The sequence below is a fragment of the Myxocyprinus asiaticus genome, chromosome 32, assembly GCF_019703515.2.
Source record: "Myxocyprinus asiaticus isolate MX2 ecotype Aquarium Trade chromosome 32, UBuf_Myxa_2, whole genome shotgun sequence".
NCBI lineage: Eukaryota > Metazoa > Chordata > Actinopteri > Cypriniformes > Catostomidae > Myxocyprinus > Myxocyprinus asiaticus.
This window is the reverse complement of record NC_059375.1, coordinates 6,468,611-6,488,971: the sequence shown is the minus strand read 5'-3', so window position 1 is coordinate 6,488,971 and position 20,361 is coordinate 6,468,611. Positions and strand designations below refer to the sequence as shown.

Here is a 20,361-nt window from a genome sequence, read left to right as displayed (position 1 = left end):
CGGCGATCTGCTGAGAATGCCTTTCTGAGTAGGGATGGGCGATACCACTTATATTCTTTTTGGTCCGATACCAAGTACTTTTAGGCCAATATCACTGATATTGATACCAATACTGATACTCTAATAAACTAAATTTTTACGAATACTTTGGATAAAATTATTACATTTTTTATATATTTATAAGCCTAAGCAGAAAATTATCAGGCTGCTTTGTTTACCCTTTAAAAATTAGTAATTATAAGCCACATATAAAACCACAAAATTAACCATAGATATTATTATATGGTTACTATTACTAAAACCAAGTTACCATATGGATACTGCAGTAATGCTGTAGTAAAACCATGGTTAATTGTATCAAAACCTTGGTAACTGCAAAAAAAAAAAAAAAAAAATGGTTACTACAGTCGTGGTTACTACAGTCATGGTTAATATTACTACAGTAAATCCATGGGTAGTTTTCATAAGGCTGAGCGCTGTCTCACTGTGACTGCTAGTGTGTTTTAGAATTTCTGGCATGTCAAGAGGAGCGGAAGAAAAAATTGTTCTGGTGACATGCAACTATTCGCTAATATAATTATTTTTTTCCACTTCGAAGATTATGAGATGCATTAATATTCATGTTATCTAAATAAGATCACTAGTTTAAAAAAAAATCAGAATCGATATTTTCATGTGAGGATCGATATTCTTGATACCACTGTCATCAGAAGTATCGATACTTTAGTATCAATCCGCCCAACTCTATTTCTGAGTTCACCGTGAACGAGCACAAACTCTGAGTTTCAAACTCACGGTTGAGTGAACTAACCCTGTGCAGGTGTTCTAGAACTCGCATATTGCGAGTAAGCAAGTTCTGGGTTAATCAACTGAGAGTTCAGGGTTTATCATGGTAAGTTAACCTTGCTTTCTGGAATAACCCTCTGAAGACTCTGAAGATTAAGGAATTGTGAGAAACAAAATCCTTCTTTCTAAGAGGGCTAAAGGTTTTGGTTACCTGTCTGAAGTATCGGTTGCAGTTAATGTATTCTTTCTCGTGGCAGTCATGCAGCTTGTTGTTTTTGATGTAAAGCCACAGGGCCTGCATGATACTGGCTCTGGTCTGAGTGTGGACGCCCAGGAGTCGAGCAAGACGAGGATCCAGCTTATACTGTGGAGGCTGGACCAGGAGAACAGGGAAGATCACAGGTCATCATATACATACAGATATGCATCAACATACTGTTTAGCAATCCAAATTATGAAACAAATTGACTGCAGTGTCAATTTTTTTTTTTTGCCAAATGTGACTTTGTTTTGTAGAGTTTAGATTTGCACACCGGACGCGTCTGGCGCATTAAGTTTGACCCAAATCATTATCAAAAGACAAATTATTAACTTTAGCTATGACTATATGATACATTGTGTATATGTATCTTTACTATAGCATTCACAATGTACTTTCCGTAACAAGTAGGCCTATGTCTTTTTGTGGTTTGACAGCTTGTATGAAACCTATTCAAGGCTACATATAGAGAAATTGCATAATAAACATCACCATTTCTAATCGAACCTACAAACTCTTCAATGTCCCTTTTTACATTCTTAAGTACAAAAACTTTCATAACTTGTGTATGGTGACTAGATTCACAACTTTGGACTGCCACCTGCACCATATCAACACGTCCTACACAGCCTGCACCAGAACTATTTCTTCTTCCGCTCCTCTTGACACGCCAGAAATTCTAAAATACACTAGCAGTCACAGTCAGACAGCACTCAGCCTTATGAAAATTACCCATGGATCTACTGTAATATTATTGTATTAACCATGACTGTAGTAACCTCGACTGTAGTAACCATTTGTTTTTGTTTTATACCACCTGCCCTTGTTCAGTTGTAGAGCAGAGGGCCACAGATTTTCCTCAAGAATTTGGGTGTATATGGCAGCATCCATTTTCCCTTCAATCCTGAACAATTGCCCAGTCCCCGCTGAAGAGAAACACCCCCAAAATATAATGCTGACACCACCATGCTTCACAGTAGGTATGGTATGTTCTGGGTGGTGTGCTGTGTTTGGTTTTCTTCAAATATCAAAAATGTAACTTTTTGGACTGAACTCATGCACTCACAAACTCCCAAGCACTGACTTATTTATTCATAATTCTGTACGAGATTTTTGAGTAATCATATAATTTGGGAAATTCCATGTCGTGTAATATTATCTTCTCTTCCATGTTTTCAGCAGTCTGATATGAGCTCAGTATAATTTTGTATGATTGGTTGTGAATAAGCATTTTGATGACTGGTTAAGCTCGAAGTGGCTGCCGCAGCCACTCAGAAGAGTGTAAAATATTTTTATCTTCCACAGCGCCTGCCGCGAAGAGTGGTGCACATGCAAGAGGCAGGATTTTTGGTGCACGAGTGCCACTAGCAAAGCTACCTGCGAGTTTCCGCTTTCCACGCTTGCCGCACCTAGTGTGAAACGGCCTTTAGGGTTCTTAATTTACATGAAGAGCACAACTTCAATCATATTGTGAGTGGCAAAAGGTTAAACAAATTGGCTAAACTGTAACGGTGGGAAGGTTAGGACGATTCTAAGGGCCCTGGACATACAGGGGGCCCAGCAGACGAGCCATCAATAGTCAAACCTGTGGTAAGTCTTACAAATTAAGAAAAGTAAAATCAAGGGCTTAAAAGCCTGGTCCTCTATGAATTATGGACCAAGCTATCAGTTTTTCACCTGTATAAAATCTCTTATGTGTTAGTTTGCCTTCAGATATTCTAAGAGAGGACTTAAATCTACATTTAAAACATAAAAATACAATATTTCCATTTGAAACACAGTCCCAACTCACAAAAATGATATGATCAAACATTCAAAAATGTACAGTATGTATTTGTTTATTGTATATTTATTTATATTAAATTCTTTGTTATTTTAATTTAACTTTCCAAACTCAAATGTGATTTTAGTGTCTATTATTGATGTTCAATCATGATTATGTTCACATTTATTAATAATGATAATTTTAATTGAAAAATAAAATGTTGTACAGGTTGCGATAAGATGGGGGGTCCAGAGTACAAAGTTGTTAGGGGGCCCAAAAATCCTAACGGCGCACCTGACTTTGTCACCACTACACTGCAATAAAGACTTCAGTATCTTCAACTCAAGACCAAGACGTCCGTCTTTCCTTTGGGTATTTTTTTTCTTTTCTCACATGCATCAGGAACAAGCCTATGATTATGTGACTTATAATGCTGCATACAGAGGCAGCTCACTAGGCTTTAGAATTAAGCATCATTCATAGAAGTGTGTGCAATACCTGGTGGTCTAGCATGAGAAGCAGAGTGCATTTCACATTCACGTCTCCTGGTCTCTTCACCTGAAAGCCGTCTGTCTCTTGAGTTGTGGGCATTCTGTGCCACTGACACATACACAAAAGAATATTACTACATATTTAAAAAGGAGACAAAAAATCCAAAAGGAGGCTTTTGTGTGTGGTAACTGCGCAAAATGCACGCTTACTTATGGCTCTCACTAAATAACTGTAAACATTGTTTCTGTAGTGCTATGAAAATCGCTCTGTTTGTTTTGAGAGAACCGCTTAGACCCGCCCAAACAACATTACTCAACCACTGATGTGAGTTGGGGGCGGGGCTATGGTGGGCGTATTCAGAAAGTTGTTTTGAAAAAGTTTTTTTTTTATTCTGTTCGGTGGCACAAAAATGACATACTTCAGCTTTAACCATGGTTAGCTGGAGAGAACCAGCACTCTTTGCTCATTTTGCGGGAGCAAGACACAGTAACTGCTAAGCATACACATTCATACTAGTCCGCTTTGAGCAGTGGAGTGAATCGCCGCCTAAAATATTTTGCAATATTTCGCCAGTTAGAAGCAATATTTAAAACAATGAAATACAACATAATTTGGACATAAATTGTTAGTAGGCTATTTTATCTTAGAGTGTTGTTTAAACAGTTGTGTTATCGGTTATGACTTGGAGTTCTAAAGAAACAAAACATTTTTAAAAATCCATGACAATTCATTAATCAATCATTCCCCTTGACCCATTTGTAAATTAGCTAAAAAAAAAAAAAGGACCATTAAGTGTACCACTGACTGAAGCAAAATGGATTGACAGGTACTGTAGCCCAGTGATAGGCTTATGTTAAATTATAAGAAAATAAACATAACATTGACGTCTAATGCCACTATAATGTCTATTCAATGCTTTACTCCTTTGCCACAATTGACAGCCCTAATTTTTATGCAAGTCATTATGATTTTGACTTGGAGAGTTTTTAGCTTAGGTAGAGGCGCTAAAAACATCTGATGCTCTCTTGTAAACAACATTGTCATTACTCAGTCTTTTAAAAGATGAACATAATTGCTATTCTGAGAGTGCTGTAATACTTTACCTCGACTAAGTGGTTGTCTGGGCCATAAAGTTCCTTGTCCAGTTCAATGACCAGGCTTTTAAAGAAGGATGAAAACTTTCTCTTCTGTTTCCCAGACTAAGATAGAAAAAGAGGGAGAGAAGTAGGGGGAAAGATCTTTTTTATGTCAATGCTTCAATGCCGTTGATTGATACTGCATTGTTTGGAGCTGACTGCACTAGGGGAGTTTTTTTTTTGTTTGCTTTTTGAGGCAGCACGAACACTCAGAAACAAACAGGCTTTCCTCACATACACACATGGCTATTGTGCCAAATACATGCTTGCACAATGTTCTCTCCCTTGCTTTTAGTACCACACAACTTATAACCACTGAGGCAGAAAAAAAAATGAGAAGAAACAGAAAGGTGCATTTCCTCTTTACATGTGGCAGCAGGGGCATTCAGCTGGCCAATGCATGCTCATTTTATGGACTCATTTCACAAAACAGGCCAAAGTTTCAATTAATTTTGCTCAAAGAGTCAAAGCGAGGGAACATGGAAAAGTTTAAAGGACATCTGGTTTGTAGGAGTGAGCCGCGGACATGAGCCAGACTGATCGTAAGGCTCTCTGTAAAGAAAGAAGATTATTTTATTATCGTCTCTTTAATAAAACACAGCAACAAGTGTATGATCTACTTTCTTTCATGTTAAACAGTAAACGCCCCCCACCGCCCCCCAACAAAATGTACAAGACCGTACCCACCATAACCCCCCCCCCCCCTTTTTTTTTTTTGTTGCACGTTTATATACATAGGCCTATACAATAGCCAAGTAAATAATAATTATGATAGCATATACTAAATGTCACAAATATCTTTCATCCACTAAAAACAGCAGTACATTCTGGACACTTATTTGACGTTTTATCAGGTATTTTCCTCTAGTGTTATATTATCAAAATATCATACTTCAGAGTCACGTGATGCCATGCAAGGTTTGGACGTGTGAATGGCGAGCTCTGCACATTTTGCTAGTTTTAACACTATTATTGTCATAAACCGGTGAGATTTGATACACCCTGTTCCATAACTGTTCTAAGAAGACAAAATGTCAAAGAGTTCAAAATCCTCGGGCTCTGGAGTGCTCAAGCTGATGCCCCTGACAAGGGGACCAGGGAGTTGATTTGGCCGGTGAAGTGAGGGAAATTCCGCGAGAATTGTTGAACTTGTCGGCAGTGCTGACGAAGGTCGTTGCTGACTTGGAGGATCTTGCTGTAATATGTCGATCGATCACTGCCATGGAGACGAAATTCACTGAGGTGGTTACAAGAGTGGGGGATGTTGAGAAACGGATCGATTATCTGGAGTCATCGGAGAGGGAATTAACTGCTAATCCGCTAGCGACCAAGGCGGATTTGGAGCTAGGGTTGCAGCGGTATACCGGTTTCATGGTATGCCACGATTTGAAAATTGCCGGTTATCATACCATGTACATTTGCTTATCAACGGTATTTAAAAAAAAAATGCAACAGGATGGAGAATCTCATCTGCCCATGCGCAACTCCTTTCCTCCGCGGCTGCCTGTCAGAGACTCGTCAACTTGCACCACACACGGTGAGCGGAGAAAATGACAGAGCAAAGCGAGGCTAATATCACTGATCTCCATCCCCCGTCGAAAAAATTTAAATCAGCAACGTGGGATTACTTTGGATATCCAAAAAATGCACGGGGGGGTTATCCTTGAGGACGGATATCCAATTTGCAAGAAATGTGGACATAAAGATCAAGGTATGTGTCCCATTTATAACTTTAATCCCTAATGAAAAATGCGTAGATGTTTAAAAGTCAATCATAAAATGCTCCTGTCTGAGAGCAGATTTCTTTTCTTTACTTTTCTTCTTCTTTTTTTTTTTTTTTTTAATACAAAAAAATTAAATAATATATTATTTTTGCCATGCGCACTCCATGCACTGACTTAATGTTGTGATGACATTCTCGTGGTGCTCCTGATTGGTCGCATGCACACATCAACACAACTTTCAGTCAGTGCATGGAGTGTGCGTGGCTGAACAGTGTGGCAAAAATATCTCTTATAAACACACACTGACCACGATCTGACCCCATATAAAGTCTTAAGTTAGTTAAGGCTAATCTAAGTTAGTGTGAGTGTGAGTTAAATAAGTACAGACAGCAGCAGTCTGGCTGCACTACCGTGCACCTACAGTATATGTTAATTGTTAATATTTATAGGACATTATTTTAAAAGCTCACACAGCTGATGTTATTTTTCATTTAGTAGTTAATTTAACATGCTCTGCTAACATGTAAACTAACATGCAGACCAACATTTAGTTATATAACATGTTATAGTTACATGCTATTTTTTATCATGTTTATATTTCGGTTTATTATTATAAAACTGTTAATTCTTTAGGGTCAAGCTAGCTCTGAAAAGACACTTCCCGATCCAGCTCAACCAACTGTCACACAGTCACTTGCAAAGGGAATTAATTTAGATCCTACATCCAAACAAGCCAAAAAATTGAATCATGCTGTAGTGTACTTTATTGCCAAAGATATGATGCCCTTAAGAGTAGTGGAAAAGCCTGGATTTCGCCACCTGATGAAGAAGGCAGTCCCAAAGTACAAGGTGCCATCAAGAACATACTTTTCCACCAATGAAATCCCTCGCATGTACAAAGAGGTGAGAGCCAGTGTTGAAGAACAGCTGAAAGAAGCTGTGTGGTATTCAGCCACCACAGACCTGTGGACCAACACTAGTGGTGGAGGGGAACCATTTATAAGTTTTACAGTCCACTACATCTCCTCAGACTGGCAGCTTAAGTACCATTGTCTGGAGACAAATTTTTTTCCAGAAGACCACACCTCAGAAAACATCTCAGAAATGTTTGAAAACATGCTCCAGGATTGGAAAATTCCAAAAGAATGTCTGTGTGGAATTACCACAGACAATGCAACAAATATGAAGAAGGCCTTTTTAGAGTTCCCTTGTGTTTGGCTCAATTGTTTTGGCCACAATTTAAATTTGGCCATTAACAAAGTCTTGAAGACTCAAAGGGTGGAATCTGCTGTCAGAGCATGCCGGCACTTAATTCAGGCATTTTCTGGAAGAAGAAAAGAGATTAAAAAAAAAATAACAGGCAGACCTGGAAATCCCTGAGCATGCCCTAATCCATGATGTGATAACAAGGTGGGGATCAACTTTTGAGATGATCTCCAGGTTCCTGGAGCAGCAACAGACTATCTGTGCAGTACTGGCTAATGACAGGAGTACATGGCATCTCATGCCAAAAGACAGTGACATTGCCACTCTTGAGAATGTCAGCCAGCTCTTGCAACCACTCTATGACCTCACTGATACCCTGGCCAGATGAAGCAAGTAATGAGGGAAGACTTGCTAGAATTGAGATACAAAGAGCGGGTGGAACGAGTGTTGCACATCTCCTGCTTTCTGGATGCACGATTTAAGGGAAGCTTCTGTAAAAACCTTGATGACACAGTTGAGGCATGCGTGGAAGAAGCCGTGAATCTTGCAACAGCAGTGCCTCCATGCAGAGAAGATACAGAAAGGGAAGAAAATGAGGCAGGAGAGGGAAGCAGCAGCACCACCACCACTAAGAGGAAAGAGAAAAGTCTGTCTGGGTTGCTACAGCGAATCACTTCATCCAGGCAGAACAAAGAAACCTCAGGAAATGAAAACTTCCATGAAAAAGCGCTGTCTGAGGTGAAGATGTACATGTCTCTTCCTACCATCAACACTGATGCTGACCCTCTGGCTTGGTGGAAAATGCATGCTGAAGAAATACCTCTCCTGGCAAATGTGGCCAGGAAGTATCTCTGTATCCCTGCCACAAGTGTGCCTTCAGAGAGGATGTTCAATACAAGTGGACACATTTTGTCACCTTAGCGGTCAAGACTGAGCCCTGAAAATCTCAACATGCTTACATTTCTTCATCATAACCTGGCCTGAAAAGAAGTCAAGAAATACATGCTGCTATCATAATCTGATCTCAGGAAAATATTAACAAAAATCCTTTACTTTTTTCTCTCCCATTTATGTTGCTAAAAAGTACAGTTTATTTATTTCTAAAGAGAGAGAGTTTTTTTTTTTTTTTTTTTTAAAGTCCTTCTACTTTTTCCCTCCTAATTTTTCAAATGGAAATGTACAGCTTTCTTATTTTATTTATTTTCAAAAGGGAGACTTTTTTAAAAAAAAAATGTTGTTACAATTATAATAAAGCGCTTGTTTTCATTCCTTTAAGGGTCATTGTAACTGATAATAATAATTGTGTAATACCGTATACCGTGAAACCGTGATATTTTCTGAGACGGTTATCATACCGTTGCAACCCTATTTGGAGCGCATCTGGGAGAAGCTGGAGGACATGAAGAATCGTAGTCAGTGGAATAACATCCCTATTGTTGGAATTCCTGAGGGAGTAGAGGGTCAGAATATGGTGAAATTCAGGCCATTATGGCCTGACATAACAGGCCATAAGCTGGAAATCGAGCGAGCTCACAGGGTTCTGGCTCGGCGAGCCACTGAGAGAGACAGACCCCGATCAATTCTGGCCAAATTTCTGAGATCATCCGATAAAGATCTCATGTTATGCGAGGTGAGGAATAAAGGAAGGCTTTCTTGGAAAAACCACAGCATTTTCTTTTTCCCAGACTTTGCAAATTCGACAAGAGAGAAACGTGATCAATTCAAGGAATGCAAGAAACTCTTACATCAGTGGAAGGTCGCTTTTGCACTGATGTTCCCGGCCAAATTGAGAATAGATGCTAAGGATGGCCGTAAAACATTCACATGCCCACAGCAAGCATTGTCCTTCATGAAGTCAATGGAGTAAGTTATTTTGTGGTACTCACGTTGCAGCCAAGTGGGCCTGACTCACTGAACATTCACTTGACTGTACCAGGAATAACACTCCTTCAGGACAGTGTTGTGGATGAATCTGCAAGTTCTTTGCGCTTATGCCTCCTATTGGCTGGAGTTTGTTTTGTGGAGTATTTCTTGCAAAACATTGGAGTGATTAGGTCATTTGTTGCACTCATGTAGCAGCCAAATAGGCCGGCTCACTGAACATTCGTTTGACTGTCCGAGGAAAATTAGTGGCTTTTTTTTATTTTTTATTTACTTATTTATGTTTATTTTATTTAATTGTTTTGTACTGGTTCCGCCTAACGGCTGGAGTTTCTTTTGTGGAGGAACACACCTTGGGGACAGTTATGTGGATGAATCTACATGGTCTTTGTGTTTATTCTGCCTATTGGCTGGAGTTAGTTTTATAGATTATATTTTGTTGTGTAATTCTGTCTCATAAAATTTGTATAGAAACAACGGACTTGAGCATTCCAACAGCAAAAGTGTCGCGGGGGCTCTCGTAGGCGTACATGGACTGTTTGAGTTTAGAAGGATTGATGCCAGTTGGCGCTGCCGTGCGCGGGGTTAATGCGCACGTTTTAGTTTTTTCTGTTTGTTTGGTTCTGGGGGAAGTTCAGGGTTTGTTTGTTGCTCTAATGTTGGAATGTGGTCTTTATAATTTTGTTTTTGACACACCATCTATTTTTTCTCATATGTCAAAATGTCAGATGTTAATATGAGTGGATTGTCTCTCTCCACGTGGAATGTGAATGGGTTGGGGCACCCCATAAAAAGAAAGGAAGGTTATTTCTCTTAAGCGTAAGAAATATGATATAGTTTTCTTCAAGAAACGCATCTTTCCCTGCAGGAAGCTGAAAAATTTGGGAAGATATGGGGTGGTAAGTGCAGGGGAGTCATTTCACTGATAAGTAAACATCTACAATTCAAATGTCTCAAACAGATTAAAGATAAATTAGGAAGAGTCATTATTGTTTTAGCTGAAATTCAGGGGCAAAGTCTTATGGACTATTTCACCATTGCAGAGCCTATCAAATTAATCGGAGAAGTTACATCCCGTTATCTCGCATTTGAACTCGGTATGGACAAAGGTGTCCAGATTGTTTAATTCAGAGATTTATTTAAATGTTGCCTAGAGCATATGGCTGAACCCCAAATTATGCATCAACAAGTCCCCTTTTTGCTGGTCAGAATGGATTGGGAGGGGGGTTACTACACTCGGTGACCTATATGAGAGTGGAGTGCTGAGATCCTTTCAAAATTTGGTTCAACTTTTTGGGATTCCCAGATCTCAGTTCTATAAGTATTTACAGTTGTGCCACCTGATTTGTACTGTTTTTGGGAGTGGTTTACATCCCCCTAAATCGGCAGATACTCTGGGAGTGGTGATTACTGCTTTCGGTGTATTACTCCCTGTTAATTCAGAGTCTGGGGGACAGAGCTTCAGCTTCTATTAAGAGATTGTGGGAGAAGGATCTGGGCTCGGTATTGGAGGAGGGAGTGTGGGCTAGGATTCTAAAAAAAATGTCAAATCTGCATCTAGAGATACAAGGGTTCACCTTATGCAATTCAAGATTTTACATAGAGTCTATTTGACCCCCTCTAGATTGTATAGGCTTGGTCTTAAAGACACACCCACCTGCTGGCAATGTCAATCAGAAGATGGAGCATTTTTGGGGGAATCTTGAGGAGGGGCGGTGGAGGGAGTAATTTAGATTATTTTTTTTATTATACTTGATTATTGTATTTTCTTTTTTGCGTGTGTGTTTTTTGTGTGTGTGTGTGTGTGTGTGTGTGTGTGTGTGTCTATATTCTATTGACCACAGGGGTGTTCGTGGGGAGGTCAGGGTGGGGTGGGAGTTTGGTAGGGGGAGGGGATATGGTGGAGGTTTAATGTTTAAAGTGATTGATTCATTATATATATGTTTTTGTTTTTTTTGTGTGTGTTAATTTATGAATCAATAAAATGTTAATAACAAAAAAAAAGAAAGAAAATGATGAAAATACGTTAAAAAAAAAAAAGAAAAAGAAAAAGAAAAAGTTAAGTAACAACCCGTTAGCTCGTATTTGCACTCAGTATGGACAAAAGTGTCCGGAGTGTTTAATTCGGATATTTATTTCAATGTTGCCTCGAGCATATGGCTGAACCCCAAATTATGTATTAATAAATCCACTTTCTGCTGGTCAGAGTGGATTGTGAGGGAGGTTAAAACACTTTCAACTTTTTGGGATTCCCAGATCTCAGTTCTTTAGGTATTTACAGCTGTGCCACCTGCTCTGTACTATTTTTGGGAGTAGCATACACCCCACTAAAGTGGCAGATACTCTGGGAGTGGTGATTACTGCTTTTGGAAAAGGTCATGAGGCATCAGTGTATTACTTCCTGCTAATTCAGAGTCTGGGGGACGGATCTTTAACTTCTATCAAGAGATTATGGGAGAAAGATTTAATCTTGGTATTGGAGGAGGGAGTGTGGGCTAGGATTCTAAAAAATGTCAAGTCTGCATCTAGAGATGCAAGGGTGCGCCTTATGCAATTCAAGATTTTACATCGATTCTATTGGACCCCCTCTAGATTGTATAGTTTTGGTCTTAAAGACACACCCATCTGCTGGCAACACCAATCAGAAGATGGAGACACAACCCATGTTTTTTGGTGGTGTGTTAAGATCCAAGAGTTTTGGTTGAAGGTTCAGAGTTTTATGTGTGACGTATTGGGCACTCAAATTTCATTTTGCCCCAGACTCTGTATTTTATGATTATTATATTGTTTTGTTTTTTGTTTGTATTTTGTGTGTGTGTGTGTATACTTGTATGTGACCACAGGGATGTCCGTTGAGGGTCAGGGTGGGGTTGGTGATTGGTGATTGGGGAGGGGTAATAGTGGGGGTTAAATGTTGATTCAGTGTATATATATTTTGGTTTTCTTTGTTATATGTACAAATCAATAAAAAATGTTAAAATCGGAAGAAAAACATTCTGTCTCTCCTACAACATGTATCCGTTTCTAACTTTGTTATTATTTACTGCACAATGCAAGCCCTACACGAATATACTCAAACAGCTGTTATGTTTTGCATTTTCCATACTGACATAGCGCTGTTTGGGTGGGGTAAAGTTTACATACTGTATGTGGCTTGAACAGCCAGATACATTTACACTTGACCGAGTTTTGTCTGGAATGCGTCTCAAACCACATCCGGAGGTGGTTTGAGTGATCAGATTTACAGTATATCCGTCTCGAATCCGTCTTGGAGGGCATTTACACTTGGTCACTTCATGTGTTTTTGCTGATCAGACTGATATCTGATCATGAAAAGACCAAGTGTAAATGCCCTCCAAGACGGATTCGAGACGGATATACTGTAAATCTGATCACTCAAACCACCTCCGGATGTGGTTTGAGACGCATTCCAGACAAAACTCGGTTTGAGTATATTCCCTAAATGATGAGAGAGTTATCATTTTTGGGTGAACTATTCATTTAATGTTTCTTGAATGTGCAATTTAGTACAGAACTCCGTACTATAATATTCTGACAGTGTTTCCTGCAGAGAAATTCAGCTGCAGCACTGCCCTTCTACTGAATCTACAGCACAAAAAAAACAGCACGACAAGTGTAGTCTGATTCCCGACGAATTTAATTTCTAACTCTAAATTAAATAAGAACTGTTACTGTGTTATGTAATGTTGTACTTCAGGCTTGTGAGACTTCAATTAGGCAGTGCAGTAATTGTCATATGTTGTTCATATGACAATGTTTAGTACAAAGATACACATGGTTTTGTTGTTACCAGTGGGATTCTATAAAAGCATGAATGAATGAAATGTTATCACATTTTTATTTTTATATAGTTAGGATCAATTATTAGATTGCCTTTATGCCTCTAAAAGTCTGTCTAAAAACTTTTTACAAGAATTGTAATACATTTATTTACGATTCTGTCGAAATCTGTTTTACAAAATACGAAAATGATCTCATCATTTGGCAGCAGGCTGCTGGGGGAGAAAATTGATATATCTTATTTTCAAATATTTCCTCAAAATTTCTAAAATAATCGTTATTGGAAAAGTAATTGGAATCGTTAAGAAGAATCGGTTCCCATCCCTAGAAGAGATTTCTTCATCTCTAGCACAGACAGCACCACACATATCGCTCAGTGATGTATAATAAAATATCATAATAAAAAGAGCCAAAAGACAAGATTTTAGATTGGCTGTATGGACGATTTTCACATAATCCGGGTTGGAGAGCAGAAGTAGGTGCATAGCAGGGTAAACTTGAATGGCAGTGAATAGGGGACCACAGCAAGTTTAATTTTTGCTTACCCGTTTGCTCCAACAGCAAAAAAAAAAAAAAAAAAAAAAAAAATCAACGATTACACTTTCACACCTTTGCAAAAGAAGATAAAAATATACAGCGCTGGATAACAGCAGTAAGAAGAGAGAAATAAGTCAAATTTTCTGTCACTCCCTCAGCACTTGTGTTAGAAGCCTCATTGCAGCTATGGTGACTGATTTTTTAAAAACTTATTCCAGGGTAATAAAATACAAATTACGTTATAAATTTACACTAAATATTTTAAAAATTGGATATATAAAAAAATGTTGCTACATTTACGTTGTTAAAGAAGGCATCTTACATTATTATTCTAATTATGAAGACAAACTTTTTTTTTTTTTTTTTTTTTTTTTTGCAATAATGTGCTAAATTGTGTACAAAAAGACCAAGAGTTACATATCAAGAAAGTAAATTCTCTTGTCAAACATTGAGACATTTCAGTAAATCGAACTAAGGAAATAATTGCACATTTTATTAAAGCACATTCTGACCCAATATTAATGGGACGCAACCCATTCTGGGTCAGAACCCATTTTTTAAGAAACACTGATATCGAGAGATGCATTACGTACATCCTCCAGAAGTTTGCCCTCCACTCTGAGTTCCCAGGATGCCACTTTCTCAACTTCTTCCCCCTCTGGTTTGGCAGGTGTGTAGGTGTTAGAAATGTAGATCCTCAGCTTTCGTTTTCGCTGGATGTGTAAAACACAAAATGCATATCGATTATACAATTCCATGTCATTACAGATGCTACATCTATGACTAGATTAGCTGCTGCTGCTTGAGTTAATATCGAATCGAATTCTGATAGAGGTAGAATAAGAATATGAACTTTGTAATAAGTGACACAGTGATCACAAATATAGCCAGTTATTCTTCCTTATTGATGTTTTAATCAGGCTAATTCGCTTTCACTTGCCCTTTCAAAAATCTACTTGTCCTGGACAAGCGTTCAAGTTGAGCCCTGCATGGTGTTACTATAATTAAACTAACCATGATTATGATTTTTATTAACATTCATTTTTTTATGGATGAGTGGTGACGCCATGCGAGGATCGGACGTGACTACAGGTAAGGCTCCGGGGCCAGACAGCTTTGCCGCTGAATTTTTTAGATCTTATGCTACAGAACTGGCACCACTTTTGCTAAAAGTTTATATGGAATCATTACAGAATGGAAAGCTTCCGCCAACCATGACACAAGCCCGGATCAGTCTGATTCTTAAAAAGGACAAAGATCCAAGCGAGAGTAAGAGTTACCGTCCAATTTCCCTGATCCAGCTAGACGTTAAAATATTGTGTCCAAAATGTTGGCTAACCGATTAAGTTATGACATCTCTTATACATAGATCAGGTGGGGTTTATTTGGGGCCGTAGCTCTTCGGATAACATTAGGCGTTTCATGTGGTCAGTGGCGAATGATCAGACTCCGATCGCTGCCATCTCACTTGACGCCGAAACTGCGTTTGATATGGTATAGAATGGGATTATCTTTTTAAGATTTTGGAAATATTCGGGTTCGGGAATACTTTTATTGGATGGATCAAGTTACTTTATAGACAACCGGTAGTGGCGGTACAAACAAATGGATTAATTTCAGATTATTTTACTCTGGATAGGGGCACCCGGCAGGGTTGCCCTCTTTCCCCATTATTGTTCTGTCTTGCCCTGGAACCATTAGCAGCTGCGATAAGAAAGGAGAATGATTTTCCAGGGGTGGTAGCGGGAGGTATGGCGCATAAGCTTTTGCTTTACGCAGATCATATTTTATTATTCGTCTCCCACCCTACTAGATATATGCCTTGCCTCCAAAGAATTATTAATTCCTTTTCTAAATTCTCAGGATACAGATTTAATTGGTCTAAATCTGAAGCTTTGACTCTGACAGCGTACTGCCCAGTAGGCTTTTCAGCCGGGTGCTTTCCAGTGGCCCAAACAGGGCATTAAGTATTTGGGCATTTTATTCCCAGGAAATTTTGTCTGAGTTAATTTGGACCCTTTAATAAAAAGGTTGTCGAGCAATGTGGGCAGGTGGGCTTAATTACATTTATCGATGACTGGGAAGGTTAATGTTTTTAAAATTAATTGTATTCCAAAATTCAACTACCTGCTACAGTCTCTCCCTGTAGATGTCCCCCTCACTTATTTCAAGCAATTTGATAGCATAGCAAAATCCTTCAACTGGAATGGTAAACTTCCCAGATTACATTTCAGTAAATTGCACAGGCCGATTGGCAAAGGTGGGCTAGGCCTACCCAAATTTTTGTTTTATTATCATGCAATTGGTCTCAGACATTTGGCTCATTGGTCATTTCCACCTGAAAGAGCCCCTTCCTGGTTTTGTATTGAACAGGAAGTTCTTGCCCCTAATTTGCCATTGCAAAGCCTTTCTGTCAAACTAACCGGAGAAGTTAAATTACACCCCGTTATATCACATTCCATGCGGTATGGACAAAAGTGTCCAGAGTATTTAATTCTGACATTTATTTAAATGTTGCTTCGAGCATATGGCTGAACTCCAAATTATGTATTAATAAATCCCCTTTCTGTTGAGTGGATTGTGAGGGAGGTTACCTACTGGTACGAAGACTTATATGAGAGTGCAGTGTTGAAATCCTTTGAAAATATTCAATTGAAATTGTGAAACGAGGCGGTCATTAAGGGGATAAATGCATAAAAAATTGGGTCCTAGCCAGTGTTATGATAGGTAGACATATCATTCCTAGGGGACGGAAGTTGGCTGGAGAGCCGTCATTTTAAGAGTGGTGAACAGAGATGGGCAGGGTAGCGGCATTCGAGATGTCGTCATATAGAAGATGTCATATAGAAGGCTAGCCAACTGAGATTTGTTTAATAAAAAATGGGGCTGCTATTTGGCCTTTTTGGAAGGCTCTCAGGGAGGGGCTGTGGAGAGAGATGTGCAATTTTAAATATGTGTGTGATTATTATTATTATTATTATACATGTATATTTTCCTTTTTATACATTCGACTGTTTTAAGCACCTGCATGCAACCATCCAGATGTCCGTCATGTTTATTTGTTCTCTAAATATTTAAAAAGTTGCCGTTTTGTTGTTGTTGTTAAAATGTGAGCTCTGTATTTCAGAGGTTCATGATTAAATCTTGTAATGCTTTATTGTCAGTGTGTTGCTTAGAATTATTTAATAAAAACAAATATTCAAGGAGTGGGTTTAAAGTGAGTTTCTTTACCCTATTAATGTCATGACATTTTCTAATAACAATTTGTAAAATTGTATACAAGAAAAACTTAGCCTAATGTATAAAAATGCATCATCTGATTGAAGTCTTGAAGTCTGTCCCAAATTTTTATAACTCATGCACCCTCATGGCCTTGCTGAATAGTGTCCCATTGTTTGCACTCACGTCACCAAAGTCTGGACTTGGAAGGACTGCAAGCGCATAGGGTGCCTTTGAGACAGGGCCCATGATACTGTTCCCTAAATATGGCTCGGGTCTCTCTTTGAATGCAAGTCCATGGGATTTCTTCACCCATTTTTAAGTAGTAACAACCCAATTCTCCTCAACCTTTCATGTCTGTAGCACAAACGGTGCAGGAGGAGTTAGGGAAGCGCCCTGAGAGAAAGTGAAACTATGCAAGGGATTGAACCATATATATATATTATAATTAGGGCCCAAGCACTGAAAGTACGGAGACCCTATTGTTCTTCTAAGGATTCTTCTTCTATTCAAGGTTTTCGGTACTTTTGGGGTACTTAACATGCGTGAAATCTCTTGAAAGTTTGCACACACATCAGAGTAGTCTGCCATTAGGGCTGAGCAAAGTTGCAGGGGAGGCTCTGTAGCACCACCTAGAAGATGGGCATGTTCAGGGGGCTCTGTAGCACATCCCTTTTGAGCTACCTTCACCAAACTTTGTACACATATAGATCTCATCAAGCCAGACAACTTTCACGCTAACAGTCATAAGTTGGAGAACATGGAAATCCATAGCTGGTGGAATAATGTCCGTATCGTGGGAGTCCCGGAGGTAGTGGAGGGACAGGATATGGTGAAATTCCTGGATTGGCTCTTTCCGAATCTGCTTGACATAACAGGCCATAAGCTAGTAATCTAGCGAGCTCACAGGGCTCCGACTTGGCGATCCACCGAGGGAGACAGGCCCGATCAATTCTGGCCAAATTTCTGAGATCATCCAATAAAGATCTTGTGTTGCATGGGGCGAGGAGTAAAGGAAGGCTTTCTTGGAAGAACCACAGCATCTTCTTGTTCCCAGACTTTGAAAACTCGACAAGAGAGAAATGAGATAGATTCAAGGAATGCAAGAAACGTTTACATCAATGGAAGGTCGCTTTTGCACTGATATAGTATATTTTTAATATCAAATATAGAAATAAAGGTACTAATGCAGAAAAAGTTTGGCCATTGGGTAGGCCAGAAACCTGTACATGTGACTGTGTGATTACGTGGCTATGCTATGGGAAATACACATACGTTGTTTTTAAATTAGGTAATGCGAAACACACGTTGTTTTTGACTTAGGTAAAGCACACTCAGCAAGGTTAATGTACACTCAGCAATATTATATTTAGAATGGTCCACTGTTGAGAAAAACATTCCTTAGACACTGGAAGACACAGCAAAGATATTCTAGTATGTTTAGATTGTTATATTCCATATACCATATACTTTCATAATAAATGAGTTTAAAAGTTATTTTTTAAGAATAAGCTAAGAGTTGAGACTCCACAATTAAAAAGTCAGATGGTCTGATAAATAATAGTGGCAAGCAGAGACAGGTGGGGAAGCAAGTCCATTGGTTAAGATAACAAGTATGTATGATTAATGGCTCAAAAATAGATAACAGAAATGTATAAGAATGAGAGTTTGGAACTGGGAAGACAGAACGGACAGCTGGCCTTCTCAAGTTTGTTGGTTTACTCAAACTTTAACCTTTGACATCTGGAACCCCTGGCTCTGAAAATTTTCTTGCATAGAGGAAAAGAATCTTCAACATTCCACCACATATTTCTTGGTGACCACGAAGGGACTGGTATCCAGGAGAGCAGGGGAACCACTGCGTGTCCGCTGGCACAGACTACATAAAACCACTGGCGCCAAAAACTGAGGTAAGCTATTTTGCTTAAAATAGTGGTTTTTGCGTGGTTTGTTGTAAGTTTGACCTAAGTTTTGGTAACTCTAAAAGGCCTCGCCAGTCCTGAACTTAATTGAATTACTAATTGGCTAAAATAGAAAATTGGGTTCCGGATTTCAAACACTGTGCATGCAAATGTAAATAAGTATTGTAAATAAGTTGAAGTGCGCAAAATTCTATAGATGCCGCTCTCAGTGATGCCCCAGTGAGGAGAGGGAGCCTGCACTGGACAGAGGCCCATGAAGTGAGCCCACAATTTGATGGTTGGCAATGCATCTCAAAATAGCACTGCTGAGAGGTCTGGCATTGGCAGATTGTGCAAGAAGCATGTTCACCCAGAAGTGGGTTATGTGAAAAATCCTATGAATACCGCTTTCTGTAGTGACACCAGTGAAGATAGGGAGCCTGTTTTTAAACAGTGAACTTTGAGCTGGCTGAGAGATGATGAGCCCACAATTTGATGGTTGGCATTTTCTCTCAAAATAGCACTGCATATAATAACTGGATTGATAGGTTGCCAAAAAGGGCATTGAGAAGTTTGAAGTATTTAATATTATAAGCCCGGGCTGAGTAGAGTATAGAGGTCTATTGAAAAATGTGTATATGTGTATTGGCCATGTTGAGCTGTGTGTGGAATTGACTGCATTGTTTGTTTATATGTGCTGCTGGCTTTAACTGTGCTGTGTTTTTGTTGGCTGGGTTATGTGCTTATACTGACTGCGCTGTATTGTGTTGTATGTGTAAGTATACTGTTGAGTGTGCTGTGATATAAAGAAACAGGTGTATTAGGCCCTGTGTTTGATAAATGTAAAATGAATGATGAAAAAAAGTGTGAAAGAAATTAGAAAAATCATTCCAAGAACTAAAAATGTTCCAAGATATTGGCTTTTGCCTTAAAGAGTGTTTTCCTTGATGTCAGCTAAGACATACGACCAGTGCAGTTGGAGAGAAGGGTGTTATTCCATAGAAACAGCAATGGAGAAATAATGCCAGTCTACACATCGAATGGGACGATAGGAAGGGTGGAGGTAGAAATTCCAGCCCCAGCCTTCCATCTATTATCTTCTCATAAGCTGCCACCCTCCCACACCACTCCGGAAATGGTGGCGCTCTGTCTGACTTCCATCCCCTTAAAATAATTTGTCTGCCAATCATCACGTCAGTCAGAACCCAATTTTTTTACATATTTGTCCCCCGAATTTATAACTTCCCCATCACCCAAAATGCAAAGTCTGGGGCAAAGTCAAATTTGAGTGCCCAGAATGTCACGCAAATAATTCTAAATATTTAACCAAAAATCTTGGATCTTAATGTATCCCCAAAAAACATGGGTTGTGTCTCCAACTTCTGATTGGCATAAGCCGACAGATGGGTGTGTCTTTAAGACCAAGCCTATATAATCTAGAGGGGGTCCAATAAAATCTTTGTAAAATCTTAAATTGCATAAGGTGAACCCTTGCATCTCTAGATGCAGACTTGACATTTTTCAGAATCTCAGTCCACACTCCCAAAAATAGTACAAAGCAGGTTGCGCAATTGTAAATACCTATAAAACTGAGGTCTGGGGATCCCAAAATGTTGGACCAACTTTTCAAACGATCTCAACCCTTCACTTTCAT

General features: G+C 39.1%; 1 protein-coding gene across 1 annotated transcript in view; it reads right to left on the bottom strand.

Annotated features, from left to right (window-relative positions):
- Positions 1-14,655, bottom strand: part of LOC127422922 (SWI/SNF-related matrix-associated actin-dependent regulator of chromatin subfamily D member 2-like) — a 46,528-nt gene extending 31,873 nt beyond the window's left edge. Inside the window, exons 1-4 of the mRNA XM_051666777.1 lie at positions 14,181-14,655; positions 4,406-4,501; positions 3,309-3,410; positions 998-1,159 (exon numbers count right to left, since the gene is read on the bottom strand). Of these exons, the coding sequence (XP_051522737.1) occupies positions 998-1,159; positions 3,309-3,410; positions 4,406-4,501; positions 14,181-14,345 (525 nt within the window). The 5' untranslated portion in view covers positions 14,346-14,655. The remainder of the gene's footprint in view (positions 1-997; positions 1,160-3,308; positions 3,411-4,405; positions 4,502-14,180) is intronic.
- Positions 14,656-20,361: the final 5,706 nt, after the last annotated feature.